Source organism: Trematomus bernacchii, unplaced genomic scaffold (assembly GCF_902827165.1).
Source record: "Trematomus bernacchii unplaced genomic scaffold, fTreBer1.1, whole genome shotgun sequence".
NCBI lineage: Eukaryota > Metazoa > Chordata > Actinopteri > Perciformes > Nototheniidae > Trematomus > Trematomus bernacchii.
Window position 1 is genome coordinate 2,346,532 of NW_022987611.1, and position 20,694 is coordinate 2,367,225.

Consider the following 20,694-nt stretch of genomic DNA (forward strand, 5'->3'; position numbering starts at 1 on the left):
TTATGTAATAATAACATGTCTAATAATGTTGATTAACTGCGGACTGTTCATTCATAATCTGATTATCTTTGTAGTACAAAGTGATGAATTTAAAAAACACATTAAAATAAAAAAATATATTATTTCTACAGCCGCTTAAAGGTGGGGTAGGTAAGTTTGAGAAACCGGCTTGAGATACACTTTTTGATATATTCCATGGAATGCTCTTAACATCCCGATAGCAATGAAGATCTTAAGTGCTTTGACAAAAAATCCATAAAAAAATGTCATCTGTGGAAGCCGTAATACTGTAAAAAGTACGACCAATCATTTTAGCCGGCCCGGCTAAAATAACTGGATGGCCTACCTGCCTGTCAGCCTTCCATCTGTGCACAAATTTATCTCGTGCCCTCATTGGTCATGTGCGCGTTCGTGTGTGTTGCAGGAGGGGCTCTATAAGGAAGTGGCAGATTTTCTCCGGTTGTATATTTTTCAAATTCGAGCGATCTCGAGCCTACCCCACCTTTAATAAACAAACACACCTCTTTCATAAATAACACACTTGCTCTGCAATAATGTCATATGTTTGATGTTTCTTGTCATTTCTATTAGGAAAGGACATACCTGAAGGACACAACTGCCTCACCGTTTTCTCCGAGGGGCCAGAAGAAAATGAAAAGCTGAGATTAAAGACCAATACAGGAAATTCACGAAGAAACTACACTTTTATTGTGAACACAATTCAAACAGGACCATCATTTTTGTGTGACAGCTGTGCCCAGTATGGGCTTATAGATGCAGTTAGGTGGTTTCTTCATCAGGCCTGGTCCTCCTCCCAGGGAAAGACCGCTCCACCTCAGTCCTCTCCAGCCAAACCAACAGACAGGACATCCATCACGCTGAGGTTTCTCCCAAAGTCTCTGCAGCTCTCTGGACACCAAGCTGTCTCAATTGATCCACACTGTGAATATGAAAGGGGGAAATGTGTGTAATAAATGCTTTAGACAATAAGAAATATGAAGTTAACTGTAAGGAGTGGCTCAGTTTTTTTAAATAAACAATACTATTACTGTATTTTAATATCTCACATCTGAGAGTTTAATTTAAAACAAGAGGCCCCAATAATAAAGATTGGTATATCAATAAATCTGTGACGTTTCGCTCTCTCAAAAGTTGGGCCATTTTATCATCATGCGCGAATGAGCAACTCTCATAGGAATGAATGAGGCCCCGCCTCCCACGCTGTATCCAGTTCTTATTATTAGGGCTGTCAGTCGATTAAAATATTTAATCGCGATTAATCGCATGATTGTCCATAGTTAATCACGATTAATCGCAAATTAATCGCACATTTTGTATCTGTTCTAAATGTACCTTAGAGGGATATCTTTCAAGTTTTTAATACTCTTATCAACATATGAGTGGACAAATATGCTTTATATGTTTGTTTATTATCATTTGAACAATGACAAATATTCTCATGAATATTAAACACAACAACCTCTGAACATTACAAATATTCGCCTAAATTCAACCTGGAACCTCTCTCATACAATAATACTGTGTGTGTGTGTGTGTGTGTGTGTGTGTGTGTGTGTGTGTGTGTGTGTGTGTGTGTGTGTGTGTGTGTGTGTGTGTGTGTGTGTGTGTGTGTGTGTGTGTGTGTGTGTGTGTGTGTGTGTGTGTGTGTGTGTGTGTGTGTGTGTGTGTGTGTGTGTGTGTACTGTGATGGATCGTTGGAGCTATGTGCAGCTCAATGCATATATGCTCGAATGGGAGCTGCCTGGACGCTGCATTCATGTTGCGCGCACTATCCGTGCTGAGTGTGCTGACTTTTCGTACAATGTCCCACTGTCTGGCTACCTGCATAAAGTCAAGTGCTCGGCGCAGTTGTCGGCGAAATGTCATTGAAACAGCTCCTTACAGTATATCCGTTAGCGCAGCTAGCTAGCACCAGATGCTAACAACAACAACAACACGTAAGGTATTCCTCGCTCGCGCGAGTCGCGCCACACATACACACTCCCTCCCGGTTCTCCCGATGGTCAGTCCGGGCCTGCCGGTGAGCGTGGAAGTGTGGTCTGCCACAAGCGGGCGACAGAAGCAGGGCTGCCTGTCAGCATCAGCTTGTAGATGGTATTTTACACTCGATGCGCTCTGAAACTACGGCGGCCGAGGACAAAAAATACACATGCGTTAATCGCGTTAAAATAATTAGTGGCGTTAATTTTTTTTTGCGTTAACGCGTTATTAACGCGTTAACTTGACAGCCCTACTTATTATACATCCATGGGTTAATGTTGGCACCCCCCGAAGAGGCTCAAACTCTTACGTTGACTCTGGAGTTTAAATAAATTCTAATTCATCAGTAAAGTCCACGACCATTATTTGGAGGGAAATGCTACATTATATATTTTAGAAACCTGAAGGCATTTATAGATTTGTATGCAAGTATTATCCAAAAAACTCAATACCTTAGATTATTATTGAAAGTTTTGCTGAATAGTTTCATGTTCACTTACCTTAAGCAACGTAAAACATGCAGACCGGGAGCAACAGACGTAGGTTAGCCTTATTTGGATCAGGCTGGAGTACATCGGTTACTCCTATATTTACTTACTGTAAACTAACTAATGCTAACATAACTGTTGGCTAGAAGTACACAGCTTAATCAACCATATTTAACTGGCCATTGTCCTCTCAGCCTGAAAAATCAATCACTTCAATAAATGGTAAAACAAAAAAGGAAAGGTTCTGGCTCAATTTCGGTTTAGTTAGCTTGTTAGCTTATTGCAGCTGTGCATGTTGCTAGCGGGTTGCTAGGCCACCTCACGAGCTGCGCCAGGTGATGTAAACAAGAACACCTCCATAGACCAGACTGTCTCAGTTTGAAAACTGCTCGGTCCAGGCTCCAGCCTACGGCTGCGGTGCTGTTTCTCTATAAATCCATGCTGAATTGGACCTTCTATTTCATTCTTCTTCTTTAATGGCGACTTCCAAACAGAGTAGACAATAATTATCGCCACCTACTGTATCACTGCAGCATTGTTCTTCGTTACTTCCGTTTCATTACAATGACTTCCGTTTCATTACAATGACTTCCGTTACAGCAAGAATCCCCCTCACACACACATAGGTGAAACACATGCACATTCCCTACTGAGAACCTTTCAGTAAAATGTTTTCAGTAGCGTGTGTGTGAGGTTAATTTTCAGTAGTGAATGTGAGAGGATTTAAATAGTGTGTGTGCAAGGCCAGATGTTTTCAGTAGTGTGTGTGTGAGGTGTTCAGTAGTGAATGTGAGAGGATTTCAATAATGTGTGTGTGAGGTTAATTTTCAGTTGCGTGTGTGTGAGGCTTAATTTTCAGTTGTGTGTGTGTGAGGTGTTCAGTAGTGAATGAGAGTATTTCAGTAGTGTGTGTGCAAGGCCAGATGTTTTCATTAGTGGTTAGTTTGAATGTTGGCCCCTCATAGTTTTGCATTCCCCCTGCTGACCATGAAGAAGAAGTGCTTACCTGAGCGGAGCGGGAGTTCCCTGCTGTGTAGCTGTGTACTCACACAGAGAGAAGAGGAACATGATCTGTCTGTATCACTTTGGTCTGACCTGTGTGTGTGTGTGTGTGTGTGTGTGTGTGTGTGTGTGTGTGTGTGTGTGTGTGTGTGTGTGTGTGTGTGTGTGTGTGTGTGTGGCGGCAGGTGGCTCTGTGTTTCTCTCAGTTGGAGTACACTGACGGAGCATACACACGGCGGCGTGCGTTGACGCTTGGCCGTGAGCGTGTCTGAAGCTTGGGGAGTTAACGCGAGCAATGCGAGCAACTGGATATATAAAATCCCCAAACAGGCGAAAACCTACCAGTTTCACCCACTGTCTCTGCCACCTCCCTCCATGCCTGGCTCCTCCGGTTTGTATCCCGGTAGGTGAACAGGGACTGATCATAAAGCACCGGGTGATTCCCTACCGCTACGATGATTTTGTCCTCCATTTTTTGGCACATGAGGAAATTAACTGCGGTATGGCTCTCCCAGCATACACGCGGTTTGATTGGCTAGCGCTTGTACTGGCAGATTTGCATAAACGGGATTTGATTGGCAGACGCTTCCGTCGAAGCTTCAAAAGTAGAACATTGCTCTACTTTTGAAGCGAGCAAAGCTACGCTTTGCTCCCACAATGCAGTTCGGCAAAGCGTGACGTCACCCCATTCAAAGTGAAAGGGCAGAAGCGTTGAAGCTTCAATGCACGCCGCCGTGTGTAAGCTCCGTGAGGGTCCACAGCAGGAGGTTCCCTGCTCTGGTGAACTGTACGGCCATCGACTGGTTCCACGAGTGGCCACAGGAGGCACTGGAGTCGGTCAGCTTCAAGTTCCTCCAGGATGTGGAGAAGATTGAAGTGAGAATAACTTTAATATACACACAGGGATGATGTTCACACTCCCAAACTATCGTTTCAGATTGTGATGACAATTATTTTTGAACAATAATACTGGAAACACAAAGAGACTCCTGGAAGCTGGAGCTGAGGTCTCGCTACACTGAAGGTTTAATTAAAAGCTCGGCCAAGGGAACAAACACTTCCATTACAAACAGAACACACTGTATGTGTTAGAAAAATATCACTCGTCACCGGCTTGGTCTTCAATATCAGGATAAATGTATTTATTATCCTTGCAAGAATGGAAGTAGTCATCACATACAAAGCTGCATGGGACAAAATAGTTCCCTGAATAGTGTCCTTGACATTCTTATATACAAGAGAGTGTTACAGTCACAAGATGGAGTGACATGACAGTCATATGCGTATCTCTCTAGGGGCTGTGTCAGCATGCCAATCTTAGGAACATAGCTATCATAACTTCAACACAGTGTCTCATGAGCGTCATCCATGTAATCATACATCCGGCGACGCACACAGTTACGTAGGGCCTCTGTTATCATGTGCTACTCTGATATAGAAAGAGAACATTCAGTATTTTCCCAACAGTATGCCACTGCATATTTAACTGACACTCAGGAGATGTCTACACTACATTAGGAGTGACATCACAGTGTTACTCTGCCTGGAGTAACCCAGCACTGGCCTAAGACGCACCTCAATATTCCAAGTCAACATAAAAGGACTTTCTAATACCAAAATATGTAGTGTATAATGTGCAAGTGTAATGTTTGAATATATTAATTTAGGTATATATTATTATATGGGAAAAAAGCTCAACACTTACGTAATTCAAATGTCAGGCACTGTGACACAAATAAAGGGATATTGATTTCAAGAGCAGACTGGAGTCCCTGGAAATTAAATCCAGAGCTGGAGCCTGGAGAAATATTGCTTGGAAGCCAAATATGCAAAGTCATCTTCTTTTAACGTGAAGGAACCGCTTCTGTGATTCCTCCCTCTGGCAGCCTCAGGTGAAGCAGTCGGTCAGTAAATTCATGGCATTCGTCCACACGACTGTCAATCACACATCCAAAGAGTACCTTGCCAACGAACGGTGGTACAACTACACCACCCCCAAATCCTTCCTGGAGCAGATCCAGCTGTACGGCAATCTGCTGCGCCTGAAAAGCAGCGAGCTGACCAGCAGGATGGAGCGGCTGGAGAGCGGCCTGCAGAGACTCAGCAGCACCTCCACCCAGGTACTGCTCACACACACTGAGCACAAGAACTGCACCAGAGACCACATGTCCGAAAACAAAACGTGCATTTATCTAACAGGTACGTTTCCCACAGATCTTATTTCCAGCTATTTTCTAAAATCCTATGGAGAAATCTCATTGCTTTTTTGTCGAGGGAAGCCACGCGCAGCTTACTTCCTGGTTTTAGGACGCGTCAGTGCAGCTCTCTCGTCTCCTCTTCACACACTTTTCACGGCACACGTACTTACAGCCAATCAGCTCTGAATTATGTGAGATGACGTATGGTGGGGATGGCAGCTCAGTGCCCCTATGGTCATTATTTTTTTGCCACACACATTAAATAGGAAAATACTCTGAGCATGCGCAGTGTAGTTTTTATAGTCACCATTCACTTAGACAGTGAGAGGGAGGGGCATGATCGGGTTTTGTCCCACATGGCTCTAAACAGCTCAATAGGCACACACTGTAGACACTAATTAGAAGAACACAGACTAAAACAGCAATGTACAGACGAATCAGATGATTAAACATGATCTTAAAATATATTTTATATTTATTTTTATTTATTTTTTTGTAATCATTATTTTTAATACTTTCTGCTGACACTAGTAGGTGCTGACACCTAATGACCAGTCGCCACTGATCACAGTAGTAGCATTATAATAATAGAGTATAGGCAGTGGGCTTTGTAACAGTAGTAGAACATGTACATGTAATAGTAGTTATAGTTATATGCAAGTATTATTGGATTGTGATGCTGTAGACTATTAATAGTACCAGTAGTAGTACTACTATTATTAGTGTTAGTAAGTGTAGTGCCAAGGTTTATTAGTCCTTTTAAATCCCAGGTTTGTATCCTTCCTACAAAAGAAGTAGAACAAGTATACCTTGTCTCCATACACAGCCATCCCCTTAATAAGCTATACCTGTCCGCTTTTGGCCTTCCTAAATGTTTATCTGCATCATTTGATGTTTCCATCTTTAATATCTACACCTGGATCCATTTGCCATCTCCACAGCTTTGCAGAAGACAGCTCTATGAATAATGCAGCACCAGGCCTGTGTGTGAGGCAGCCCTAATTACAGAGGCTCTGCACGCTGAAGTGAATGTAAAAACACACACACACACACACACTCATCCTTGCATATTGTGCATCTCCACTGCTTTGCATAAACATGCCCACCCGCACACAGACATGCACATAAACACATCAGTGACTTCAATTTGTTGAAAGCAAAAAAGAGTTTTACCCATCACTGTCAACAAACACACACACACACACACACACACACACACACACACACACACACACACACACACACACACACACACACACACACACACACACACACACACACACACACACACACACACACACACACACACACACACACACACACACACACACATAGGGTCTGTTTGGAGACTGAGAAGCCTTTTAATTAGAGAGCACCCCCTTTACAGCAGCCCGCCACCATTAATGCATCCTGTGTTTGTTAGTGCTCCCAGTGCTGCTTTAAGTGCTGTTATTTAACATTGTGTGTGTGTGTGTGTGTGTGTGTGTGTGTGTGTGTGTGTGTGTGTGTGTGTGTGTGTGTGTGTGTGTGTGTGTTAGCTTCCCTAGAGAAAGTGGTACTGCTCTGCATGAATGAGGTGTGAATGACTCGTAGTATGTAAAGAGCTTTGAGGGGTCGGACAGACCTGATAAAGAGATATATAAGTAGAGTCCATTTTCCATTGACCTTGTATAGATGGAAGAAACCTTGTTTTTAGGTTTTTTATACAATAATGTCACACAACATCAAAATAATGATGTATACTAAGGCGGAGATAACTTTTAGTCCAAACTTTATGTACTGTGGATTATTGTTTTCTATCAAAAAAATAATGCTTTTAAACAGGCATCATTTTGTTGTGCATCTTTAATATCTATAATCTTTAAAGAACAAAGCATTAAAATACATAGAGTAGAAATATGTGGTAAAGTAAAGAAAGTATACATTTAAAAAATGATTAGCCAAAATACAACTTGTACTAAAACTTAAAGATGTATTTTCCACTGCAGTTTTTGTTATGGAATTCCTTATCCAGATCTCCAGTCCTTGCAGAATATGACCCCCCCCCCCCCCCCCCCCCCCCCCCTGTTTGATCATCTGATAGGTGGATGACCTCAAGGCCAAGCTGGCTGCACAGGAAGTGGAACTCAAGCAGAAGAACGAGGACGCTGACACGCTGATCCAGGCAAGCACATCTGCTCCTTTTACACAGACTTAATAAAGATATTGGTCATTGTATCACATGCAGTGCACCAGTGATATCCAGCCTCGCAGATACCCGGTGTTCTGCTGCTCACGTTTTGAGAACTCTTTTGAGATTTCTTTCTATTTTCTGTACGGTAAACTTTCGTTGCAGCCAACCACATTTAAAGTTCAGAAGACCTTTATTCTTCCCACTTAGGGGACATTTACACAGCAAAGTGTAGATGGACACAAATACAAAACACAACAAATTAGATAAAGGGCATGCACCTAATAATTGGAATGTAAAATGTATTCCAATTTACAAGAAACATTTGTAATAAAGTTTTCCAATTGACGTACTGCACACAAGTGTTATTTCTAGGGCTGTCAAGTTAATAACGCGCTAACGCAAAAAAAAATGTACGCCACTAATTATTTTAACGCGATTAACGCATGTGTATTTTTTGTCCTCGGCCGCCCCGTAGTTTCAGAGCGCATCGAGTTTAAAATACCATCTACAAGCTGATGCTGACAGCCCCGCTCCTGCCGCTCGCTTGTGGCAGACCACACTTCCAAGCTCACCGGCAGGCCCGGACTGGCCATCGGGAGGACCCGGGAGGGTGTGTGCATGTGTGGCGCGAGCGAGACACACCTTACGTGTTGTTGTTGTTGTTAGCATCTGGTGCTAGCTAGCTGCGCTAACGGATATAAGGAGCTGTTTCAATGAAAACAGAGGAGCGACATTTCGCCGAGCACTTGACTTTATGCAGGTAGCCAGACAGTGGGACATTGTACGAAAAGTCAGCACACTCAGCACGGATACACACACACACACACACACACACACACACACACACACACACACACACACACACACACACACACACACACACACACACTTTGTATAGAGTGGCGAAGTCACGCCCATCTACTTCCGCCCCATGGGACCTTATTTCGGAAAAATAATGTATTGAAGTCAATGGAGAGAGAAAACGTATCTTTCGATCCCGTTTGAATTGTGCCATGAATTACACATATGATGTTTGTCAATCTTAAAAAATAATTTTCATGTCAAGAAAGTCACAGTTTGTCGTAAAACTGTTGAAATATAAGACTATGAAAAATACGTAACTAGAAAGACTACAAATCCCAGAGTCGCGTAAGTGATGTCACAATTGTTTTCCTCCACTAAGAGATAGCTAAAATCAGCGCCATATAGATATAATCTATCTATATGGCGCTGGCTAAGATAAGATAACTTTAACAAGATGCCTGTGTGCTTAGTACCAGGTTGTTATTATACCAGCAATGGGTCTTGCTCGTTCTTTCGCTTCCCGTCTGATGAAAGAACCAGCAGTGTCTGGATCAAGCTAGCTAGTAGCTAGCACGTTAGTTAGCATTACAGCCTTGTCATTTTTATTAGCCTTAACATGAAGTAACATTAAGTAACCCAAAATGTTAAACAGTAAGAGTAGTAGTCATATTTCGTGAACCCTTTGAAGAGTACTGTCACCGGTGTGATCATTCTATAATACACCATTTAAGCCCGGGGGAGAAATGCTAACGCTAACGTTAGCATCGGCGATCTTCTCTACTTCATGCTATCTGCACAAATGGTTGACATTAAACATTAAAACGACCAGGCAGTTCACAGAGAATCAAAGGAAGGCAGGCAGGCAGCTTTGCATGACATTCTTCAGGACGTGTTTCATTGTGGTGATAGTGAGGGTAGTCAATCGTTTTGTTGACAAGACAGTAGTGACGGCCATCTTGGTGACGTGTGTTGTTGACCAGAGATGTAGTTCATTGAGCGTTTCACACAAACAAATGTGTTACTTCACAGTTTTACGACACATTTTTTTTTTTTTGACTTGCAAAATTATCTTTTAAATTGACAAACATCATATGTGTAATTCGTGGCACAATTCAAACGGGATCGAAAGATAATCTTTCTCTCTCCATTGACTTCAATACATAATTTTTCCGAAATAAGGTCCCATGGAGGTCCACCGGAAGGGGAGGGACTTCGCCACTCTATTGTATTATTGTATGAGAGAGGTTCCAGGTTGAATTGAGGCGAATATTTGTAATGTTCAGAGGTTGTTGTGTTTAATATTCATGAGAACCTTTGTCATTGTTCAAATGATAATAAACAAACATATAAAGCATATTTGTCCACTCATATGTTGATAAGAGTATTAAAAACTTGAAAAATATCCCTCTAAGGTACATTTAGAACAGATAAAAAATGTGCGATTAATCGCGATTAACTATGGACAATCGTGCGATTAATCGCGATTAAATATTTTAAATCGACTGACAGCCCTAGTTATTTCACAACAGTGGTGTCTGTGTTTATATGTGAGGGTGGGGGTCTACCAGGGGCCATGATGGTTGTAAGGTGTGACTGCTGCAGAAAGGAAGGACCTTCACATTTTAAGTTGCAAATGTAGGGATCTTGTGAGCCGGTTTCTCGGTTCTTTATGTTCATCAATCAATGTTTTATTTATATAGCCCAATATCACAAATGTTACATTTGTCTCAGTGGACTTCACAGTTTGTACAGAATATCAATAGTTCATGCCTTGTTTGGGATGTTATTTATTGCATTGTGTCCATGCAGTGTAAAATAAGCCTCTTACTGAAGTTGTAGTACTAACCCAGGAATAAACCCTGTGTGTTCAGGTGGTCGGGATAGAAACTGAGAAGGTGTCCAAGGAGAAAGCAATAGCTGATGAGGAGGAGCAGAAGGTGGCGGCTATAGCTGTGGTGGTGAGCGGCAGACAGAGAGACTGTGAGGAGGACCTGCAGAATTGCTGAGCCGACGCTGCTGGCCACTTAGGACGCCCTGCACACCCTCAACAAGGTCACCCTCTCTGTCCTATTGATCACATTCTTCTCTTTGTTTTCTTCTTTTTTAAAAGGCCTTGGGTTCGTTCCTCTTTGTACTTTTTCCCAGCTTTAGCAGAATAAGTTATGTCCACACAGGCCAGCTTCAACTGTAGAACAGATAACTGAATCACAGGCTTTAACCAGGTCTTTGCTAAAAAAAGGTTTCTCTATGTTCTGCGGGTATTTCCCTTCATCTTGGCATCCCTTGTAGTCTTTCTAAGCAGCCTGTGGGATTTTCAAAAACACCCTCTGTGCTTAAAAGGTGCTCTGTTCAAACCAGCAGAACAGACAGTTCAATCAGTGCTCACAGCTCTCTAAAGATATCCTAATTAGAATTCTCTGTTTTCTTCGCAAAGTCAGAACAGGTTCTGCTTCCTTTAGTCTCATCTCATCCTTTATTTCACTCCGCAGCCAACAGCAGAGATATGTCGTTTTTAAAACTCAATTAAATCACAGCTCTTTCATTTTTAATCCATTATTCCCTCCATCTTGCCTTCTTCAGAACAACCTGACAGAGTTGAAGTCGTTTAGTGACCAACGTCACAGCCGCCGTCAGGGTCCCGAAGGATCGCAGCTGGAAGGCCGCCAAGGTGATGATGGCCAAAGTAGACGCATTCCTGGACTCTCTGATCAACTTCAACAAGCAGAAGATCCCAGAGGCCTGCCTGAAAGCCATCCAGCCTTACCTGCAGGTGAGCGGCCTGCAAGCGTCAGTCATTGCAGTTTATAAGTAAATATATATTAAGTTAGAGAATTAGAATGACTATCGTGACTGTGGCACAATATGGCAGTGTCCCAATGCCAGCCGCAGATTACCCTGCAGTCATTGTAGCGGTACAGTCGCCCTGATTCTGAAATGTAGAGGAGCAGAGGGTGGACAGTGCAGCTGATCAGAACAACATTCACAGACTAGTGATGCAACATCACTTTATATGTCTTATAAAGACATTTAATATTTAATAGAGATTTTAAACTAAAATGATGTTCACACATCAAACATCACACGACAAGAAATAATAATGGATTTAATTTAAGCAGATAAACACTGGCCGTTTCTCAATGTCGAGTAAACCTGCTGCAGAGCCACTATTTCAAGTATACTACGTCATCGAGTGGCGCCGAAGGACTGTTTAAATGCATGTTAAATGCCCAGCATTCGGCGCCACTCGATGACGTAGTATACTTGAAATAGTGGCTCTGCAGCAGGTATACTCGACATTGAGAAACGGCCAGTGTTTATCTGCTTAAATTAAATCCAAGACAATATAGAGAGAATCATGTTGGCGTTATGATATAAACAAGTCTGGATATTTACACATATTACTGATATTTGTTTTAACACAACTATCAATATTCATAAAATCATAAAATGGGGTTTTTAATAACTGGCACAACGATTGAGTATGTGCATTAGCTCAAAATGGGTATTGAAATGGTTTATTAATTAATTAATAATATTTATATAATAATTATTATAAAATGAGCCTTTAAACTGGTGTTGAGGATAGTTGACCTGCAGGGCTCGGGTCAGAGAGCAGAGCACGTGTTTAACCTCTTAAGGACAACGGTCCCCCCAGTGGACTCCCCCGACCGTTTTTTTTCGAGACTGTGTCTCAGGGCTTCTTAACATTTCTGAAACTATTAATGTGTAGCACCAGATTAACGGGAAGAATCTCAGCTAACTGAAGATATGAACCATTTTTACCAAAACAAAACACAAGAGTAATACCAAGCCTCTGAATTATCACTAAGCGAAAAAATGCTAACGCACTTAGCACAGAACTCAAGATAAAGATACCCTTATTATTTATCGTAACTGCACATACAATATATCCGATTAAAGCTGAGACTCCACAGATTATATAGGTATAGTATCATCACTGAGCGATCCGAACTCGCGACAGGGGAAGCAAACACAGACATCACAACATGTACCTTTACGGAGCTTTTACGGGAGATCGTCTCACCGTAGCTGTCAATCTGATCAAAAGACGTGTTCAATGGCATTAAAACGAGGAAAAACGCGGCTGAATCGGTTGATCCATAGGTTAATAATGTATCTGTTGCTTTGAAAAAATTATTTATAATCCATAATTCCATTTTTATGTAAAGATCGGAGAAAAAAAGTTAGCTGCTAATGGTAGCCAACAGAGTGTATGCAGCTTCCGGTTTTGGCCACGCGTCACTCTCACTCCCTATTTGTTAATGTGTTGGTGTGTGTAGAACTTACCTAGCGTCACCTGTTTTGATGTCCGTTTTTGCTTATAACGTCGCAAACACGTATAATTCAGTGATAATGTGGGTACCCATCGATTCTGTGTCACCTCACGATGTGAAACGATGTCATGGGTGTAGAGAAGAGATACATAATAAGTTTTTGTGAGTGATTTTCGGTGCAGTAAGGTGTTAGCATTTTTCGCTCGTTGCTAATTCAGAGACTCAGTGTTAGCATTGTGGGTTTTCTTTTGAAAAAAAAAAAATTATCAGTTAGATGAGTTTCTTCCCGTTACATGGATATAAAACATGCCCTCAGACACTGTTTCCTGCAAGATGTTGCGGCAGTGCCCCGGTACCGGGGTCTCTCGGGCTTAACAGGTTAAGCTGTCTGTGGCTCTTTCCTGCTGTAACGATGCACATTTCCCCTCTGTGGGACTAATAAAGGTATTCTGATTCTGATTCTGATTCTGATGGCGGAGTCGTCGAACTTCTGCAGGTGACAGGTTGCAGTGTTGTGGGTGAAGTCTGCAGTGTAGAGGGGGAAGAGAAACGGTGCCAGCACCGTCCCCTGGGGGGCCCCCGTACTGCAGAGTACGGGGGGATTGACACTCCTGGGTCCTCACGTCTTCAAGAACAACTCTATCAAACCCAGAAGATATGCACGACAGTTTGGTGCCACAGAAATCGAATTAAAACAACTAGAGGCCATAAGCCAAAGACTAAGCCAAACACTATGAATTAATCTAAAACCAAATCCATCAACCTAAAAAGGCTATTGATAAAAGCAGCTGTAAATAATAGTTTCTCTCTGGGGTTTGACATTCAGTCCTCAGCCTTCAGAGTGACGCTCTGCTGTCACTGAGCACAGAGCGGGGGGGATTAACCATCCTCATGCTAATCTACTCAACCTGCGTGATCTCCTGCCATTAATCCTTTTTGTCCTTGTGCTAATTGCTTCCATATGCCAATTAGATCTGTTGCGAGGGAATGATACGTTTTACTTTAAGGTCCCATGTCATTTTCTACTGATCATAATTCCATTGTTGAGGTCTACTAGAATAGATTTATATTGTGCAATTTTCCAAACTCACATTGGTTTCTCATACAGCATCTCTGTATAGTATGTGTATTCACTCTCTGTCCTACACGGGATCGGGTTGCTATGTCTTTTATAAGAGATTCTCATGTATTCGCAGCTAACGTTTTGTGAAAATGTCACACTGTTTCACATTTTACAATGTGGGAGAGTTAAGACTTAGAGTGGGTGACATCACGGCTAGAGGGGAGAGGAGCTGTCAAATCTCAAGAGGTTTTTTTCCAACTATTGCTGGGCTGGCCACAATTTTCACTTTTCATACATAATTTGGTGATTATAATGTAGGGAAATGTGTCACGGCCGCACCGATATGCGGCCGTGACACATTTTTGTCAATTTATTGAACATGTCAGAAACAAAACATACAACGATAATAATATATATTTGTTTCTTATAATATTAAATATAACAAAAAAAAACGTTCATGGTATAACATTTTTTAAAATAAAACAAATTCTCAAATAGACTCTGTCATGTTCAACAGGGGCAAAAAGAAGCTTAAAAAAACTTTTCTGGTCCTACCCCCTCTAGCGTACATTTTCCTTGTAAATAAAAGATTAAGTCATCGTCATCAGCGTCATGTTTGGGATGTTTTTTTAGTGTTTTTTTTTACAAAACAATCAAAAAGAAATAGCTTTTACAATTACAAGAAATAACAAATCTGATTGTACAGGTCCTGTTCATAACCATTAATGATTTGGCTTCTAAATAATAGTTTCAGTTTAGATAGACTTGTACAATATTTCAGTTCATCATTCCTGTTATTCCACAGACCAACACCTTTTGTTGTGATGCAATGAAGTTTTGAATTTGTTCATATGGGTGTTTTTTGAAAATGCAGTTTCCTCGCAACATGTGTATGTTTTCTCTCCGTGTGAAAAGTCCCATGATATGAGGTAATTGTTGATTTGCGGCTTTGAACATAATTTGAATAGTTTTATAGTCAACCAGGTCTTGTAGTTTTATTATTTTTAGTTTGATAAATAATTGATTTGTTGGTTCTCTGTACGTAGTTTTATGTATAATTCGTATGGCTCTTTTTTGCAGGATGAATATAGGATGTGTATTTGTTTTATATGTGTTCCCCCAAACTTCCACACAGTACATCATGTATGGAAGTATGAAGGAGCAGTACAGCATAAACAAGGAAGCTTGATTCATTAGGTCTTTGGCTTTATTCAGAATTGCTATTGATTTGGATATTTTGGCTTTGATATAACTTATATGTGGTTTCCAACTTAATTTATTGTCTATGATTACTCCAAGGAATTTTATTTCCGATACTCTTTCTAATTGGACGCCATTTATAGTGAGTTTCTTCTCTGTATTGGTTGATCGATTCCCAAATATTATGAGTTTGGTTCTGCTTGCGTTCAATGTTAATTTATTTTGGTCAAACTAGATCTTCATCCTGCTCAGTTCCTTTTCCATTGAGTCGTAATGGCCCCAAGACTGAGCCCTGAGGCACCCCACATGTAACCTGCAGTAGTTGTGATGTATGGCTTTGTATTTCAACGTACTATTCCCTGTTATGTAGGTAGCTGGATAGCCATGATAGTGCAACACCTCTAATGCCATATTTCTGTAGTTTCTTTATTAATAATTCATGGTCTACCATGTCAAATGCTTTTTTAAGGTCCAGAAATATCCCTATTGCATATTCTTTCTTTTCTATTGCCTTAGTAATGTGTTCCATAAATTCTATAACTGCAAATGATGTGGTTCTTTTAGCTCTGAAACCATATTGTTGTTCATAGAGTATGTTATGTTTGGTGATGAAGTCATTTAGTCTTGTATAGAAGATTTTTTCCAGTATTTTAGAAAACTGTGAGAGCAATGAAATTGGTCTATAGTTTGACAGTACATGTTTATCTCCAGATGTATGTATTGGTATGACTTCAGCAGGTTTCTTTTTATTTGGAAATACACCGGTTTGTATTGACTGATTACATATGTGAGTTAGCGGTTTGGCTATACATTCGATAATGTTTTTAACTGTATACATGTCAATATCATGACAGTCTGTAGACCTTTTACCCTTAAGTTTTTTAACTGTGTCAATAATTTCATTTTTATCAGTCCCTCTTAAGAATATAGTTTCCTTCACATAATATCTTTACTTTCTACACCATCACTACTACCAGTATTTGGAATTTCCCCAGCTAGACAAGGACCAACATTGTACAAGTACTTATTGAATTCTTCAGCAACTGAGGTCATGTCATAAATTATTGTGTTGTTTTTTGACAGAAAACTGTTTGGGTATTGTGCCTTTCCATTTCCTTTTTTAATAATGGTATTTAATACATTCCATTTGTTTTTAATGTTGTTTTTGTTATCCTCCAATAATTTGTTGTAATGATCCATTTTGTTACATCGTATTATCTTTGTTAGTTTGTTTTTGTATGTCTTGTATTTGTGTTCAGCCTCATCTGATCTATTCTTTAAGAAGTCTTTATATAATTCATTTTTCGTTTTACATGCATTTAATATTCCCTTAGTGATCCATGGTTTTTCAGCATATTTTCTTTCACTATTTTCTTTACTCAAGGACAATGTTTTTCATACAGCCCTGATCAAATATATAGAAATGATTCATAGGCTTCATTTACATCTGGTGCATACACTTTGTTCCAGTCTTATTTAGATAATTCTTCTTTAAGAGAATTAACAGACTCTGGTGTTTTGTGTCTGGTTATTTTGACTTTTCTGGTGTCTTTTTTTTATCCTAGTACAGTTCTGCATCGTTGCAAAGACTGGCAGGTGATCACTTGTGTCATTTATTAATATTCCACTTATTACTTTCCTATCCATAACAGTTGTGAATATGTTGTCAATGAGTGTAGCTCATGTGATGTTATTCTGGTTCTTCAACACTTGGCTCTTCTTGTGGGTTCAGCAAATCAATGTTAAAATCTCCACATACAAAGAGCATTTTCTTGCTGCTTGTGTAGTTATAAAGTTCAGTTAGCTTTTTCTCAAATGTGTCAATACATGATCCTGGTTTTCTATACACGCAGCTTATCAGAAGGTTTTTAGATTTTTCCATTTCAATTTCTACTGTTATGCATCCCATAATGTTGTCTATAGCAAAATACATATTACTGACATATCTACTTTTATAAATGTTGTTAATATAAAGTGCAGTCCCCCCACCTTTTAGAATTAGTCCTATTAGTAAAAAACAGTATAGTATTGTATCCCTCAATTTCAAGCATGTCAGCTTGATCTTTGATACATTTGAAATGAGGTTTCTGCTATTAAAATGTAATATTGATATTGATCCATCCATTATTCCATTTATTTTGAGTTGATCTTCTGTGTAGTATTCACATTGATTATGGATGTTATTGTAGAAATATTTTTTCAGGATCAATATCCTTTTCAATGTCTTGTGATTTATGTTCCGTGTATTTGAAACATTTCAAGTCCAGTTTTTCATATTCAGCAGGTGAGTGGTTTCTGTCCAAGCTTATCATGGGTGTTCTTAGTGTGTTAATTTCAGTGTGTATTCAGTTACCTTATGTTGAATTTGATGTTTCATTCCTCAAACGTATCCAGCTCGGTGATATGGGAAACTTTTGGCATGGCTGAAATTGGATCCTGGCAAAAAACGTACCATAACCTTCCGTAAGGACATAGACCATAGTCAGCTAACGTCTGCCCTCTCCTCTTCCCTATCCAGGCTCCATGCTGCACTCTCACTTGAAGAGCACGTGAACCGGTATAATAACCCGAGTGGTGTCTTCCCATCGCTCTGCCCCATGGTACACTGACCAGCTCAGAGCGCAAAAATCAGAGGGTCGGAAGATTGAGCGCAGATATAGGCAAACTGGCCTAACTGTCCACCTGCTCTCTTTTAGAGATCACCAGAAGGCCTATTCCTCGGCATTGAGAGCAACCAGGTCAGCCTACTCCAATCTGATTGAGACAAATCGTAGCAAACCCAAGCACCTATTCTCCACAATACATTGGTTGCTCAAGCCTAGTGATCCCTCATCAACCACTCCTACAACTGATGACTGCAACCGCTTTATGGAACTTTTTAAAAACAAAAATTGAAAACATCAGGCTTAACATCGCCAAAGCTTCCTCAAACCAACCTGTCTCTCCCCAACATCCTGTACTTGCTCCATCAAATGCACCAACCCTAAACTGCTTCACGGAGGTCACGCAAGCTGAGCTTTCAAAAATCATCTCAGCAATGACCTCATCTAGCTGCGCCCTTGATCCTATCCCCACCTCCCTACTGAAAGCCTGCTCTCCATCCATTATTCCAACTGCCACCATCATAATAAACAAATCCCCGTTGAGTGGTGAGGTCCCCCCCTCCCTCAAGCTGGCAGCCATCAGACCTGTCCTAAAGAAGCACAACCTGGATCCTGAGGTACTCACAAACTACCGCCCCATCTCAAACCTGCCTTTTTTAGCTAAAGTTCTGGAAAAGGTTGTTGCCCTTCAGCTTCACGAACATCTCCACACTCATGAGCTCTATGAAACCTTCCAGTATGGTTTCAGACCAGCTCACAGCACTGAAACAGCTCTGGTCAGGGTTCTAAATGACCTGCTGATGGCGGCTGACTCTGCCAAGCCTACTCATCTTGCTGGACTTAAGTGCAGCATTTGACACTGTTGACCATCGCATCATGTGTCGGCGACTCCAGGAGGTGGGAATCACTGGCAAGGCTCTGGACTTTTTCCACTCGTACCTCACAGGAAGACAGGAATATGTCCGTCTTGGGAAAAGCACCTCCGACACACACTGTGTCACCTCTGGTGTACCCCAAGGGTCAGTCCTTGGGCCACTGCTCTTTTTAATTTACATGTTGCCCATGGGACAAATACTGAGGAGCCATAACATCAGCTTCCACACATATGCCGATGACACACAGATTTATTTCCAAACTGCCCCGGATAAACATCTGGCACTTTCAAAAGTCTCAAGATGCCTGGAACACATACACCACTGAATGAGCAATAACTCCCTCCAACTAAATAGCAGCAAATCAGAGGCCATTCTGATTGGAACACCACATCAGACACAAAAAAATGATATCCCTCATATCAGCATTAATGGTGTAAGAAATTAAAATCAATGTTGATATGGCGTGATTTAAATTAAATATAGGGTTTTAATTTAAAGCAGTTTTATTCTGAAAAAAACGGAAGTTCACACTAACTATTAACTTAACACTATATTCTGAAAATGTTTCATTTCCGGTTAGCATTAGCATGTGGCTAACATTTTGAAACCGTGAATTGAAGGTGAAATGACATGTGATGTTGTATACTAAACACACTGGGATTAACACTCATTTATTGACGCTGAAATAACGTTTATCAGGGAATGTTTAAATAACCACAGACATCAGAATGATGTAATTTAGCAACAGAAAAAGGCAGGAATTGCATTGGACATGGACGCCGGCCAATAGGAGAAGACCACAGATGACAACAGGAAGAGCAAGCCAAGAATCGACCTCTTTTCCCTGACCTCGGCTGACGGAACACACACGCGAGAGACAACGAGCGGAATGGGGAGAGCGCCTCCAGCTTGCATATTTCATTGTACACCACCGCATCTTTTGTGTAATTAAATGCTGTTGACTTTTATAAGCTTCCCTTGACTCTTTTCAGTCTGTCCTGCTCTCAGGGTTCAAGAATGACTAACATTTGGCGTCCCTGGGTGGACTCTGAAGCGGGATGGAGCTGTAAAAGTAGGAAGTCTACAAGTTAACTAGCATCACACCAGGCTGCAGAAAAAGGAGGTTTTGGCTGGCGTTTGCACAGGGCCTAAATAAAAGGTGAGACGGTTACCTGTTTAATTCAAAAACTGTATAGTTAAATAACTTACATTAGGTGCAAGCGTTGGTAGTGAGTTGTAGATTGATCTGTGGTGTGGAGATTGTATATAGTGTTTCTATTGTCTCTCTATTTTATTTTAGGCGCCGCCCGATTAATGTTAATATTATATAGTGTTAAAGACCTTTGGGAAGGCACTAGATGTTATCTGGTTTACATTGGACTGGCTCCAAATAGTGTTAAGACCTCTGGGGATAGGTATTTCACTTGATGCATTAAACTGGACTGGGTCCATTCATGTTAGTCTATATGTTTGATGTGTTAAACCGGCGTAGTCTGGTTTAATAAAGTCTATTGTGTGAAGTTTTTAAGCCAGAAAGTATATTTTTGTGTGATGTTCTAAGCCGGAAAGATTGTGAACAAGATTGGTATAAGATCAGCTTTTAAGGTCACCATCTATAGAATTTAGATGAATGAAGATTGAGTTGTTTTGTATTGAAGTTTGGTTTTTCAAGCAGTGTGGTTTTTTATCTGCACATGCTGTGTTCCCATTGTTTCATAGGGTTAGGGTTAGGGTTAGGGTGTGTATAGGTGACTGTTGTAATGAATATGCCGCCAGCAAAGGGCGTTGTTGGACAAACAGTAGGTGAGTGTGTGTGTGTGTGTGTGTGTGTGTGTGTGTCTGTTTGTGTGTGTGTGTGAGAGTTGATGTGCCGGGCAGACAGGCGGGTCTCAGTAGCTTAACGTGGACCTATCATGCTATATTTAAATCATATATTGTAGGGCCATACCTATATAAGGTATATTTATACGTTTCTGTTTTCAAAATACCAAA

The 20,694-nt window shown here is 40.8% G+C and overlaps 1 protein-coding gene across 1 annotated transcript in view; it reads left to right on the top strand.

Annotated features, from left to right (window-relative positions):
- The window catches only part of LOC117483631 (dynein heavy chain 9, axonemal-like), a 116,910-nt gene that overhangs the window by 20,454 nt on the left and 75,762 nt on the right, over positions 1-20,694 (top strand). Inside the window, 10 exon segments of the mRNA XM_034132009.1 lie at positions 4,235-4,367; positions 5,378-5,611; positions 7,773-7,853; positions 10,538-10,666; positions 10,668-10,718; positions 11,247-11,272; positions 11,274-11,453; positions 17,743-17,824; positions 17,921-17,962; positions 18,397-18,603. Coding sequence (XP_033987900.1) covers positions 4,235-4,367; positions 5,378-5,611; positions 7,773-7,853; positions 10,538-10,666; positions 10,668-10,718; positions 11,247-11,272; positions 11,274-11,453; positions 17,743-17,824; positions 17,921-17,962; positions 18,397-18,603 — 1,165 coding nt within the window.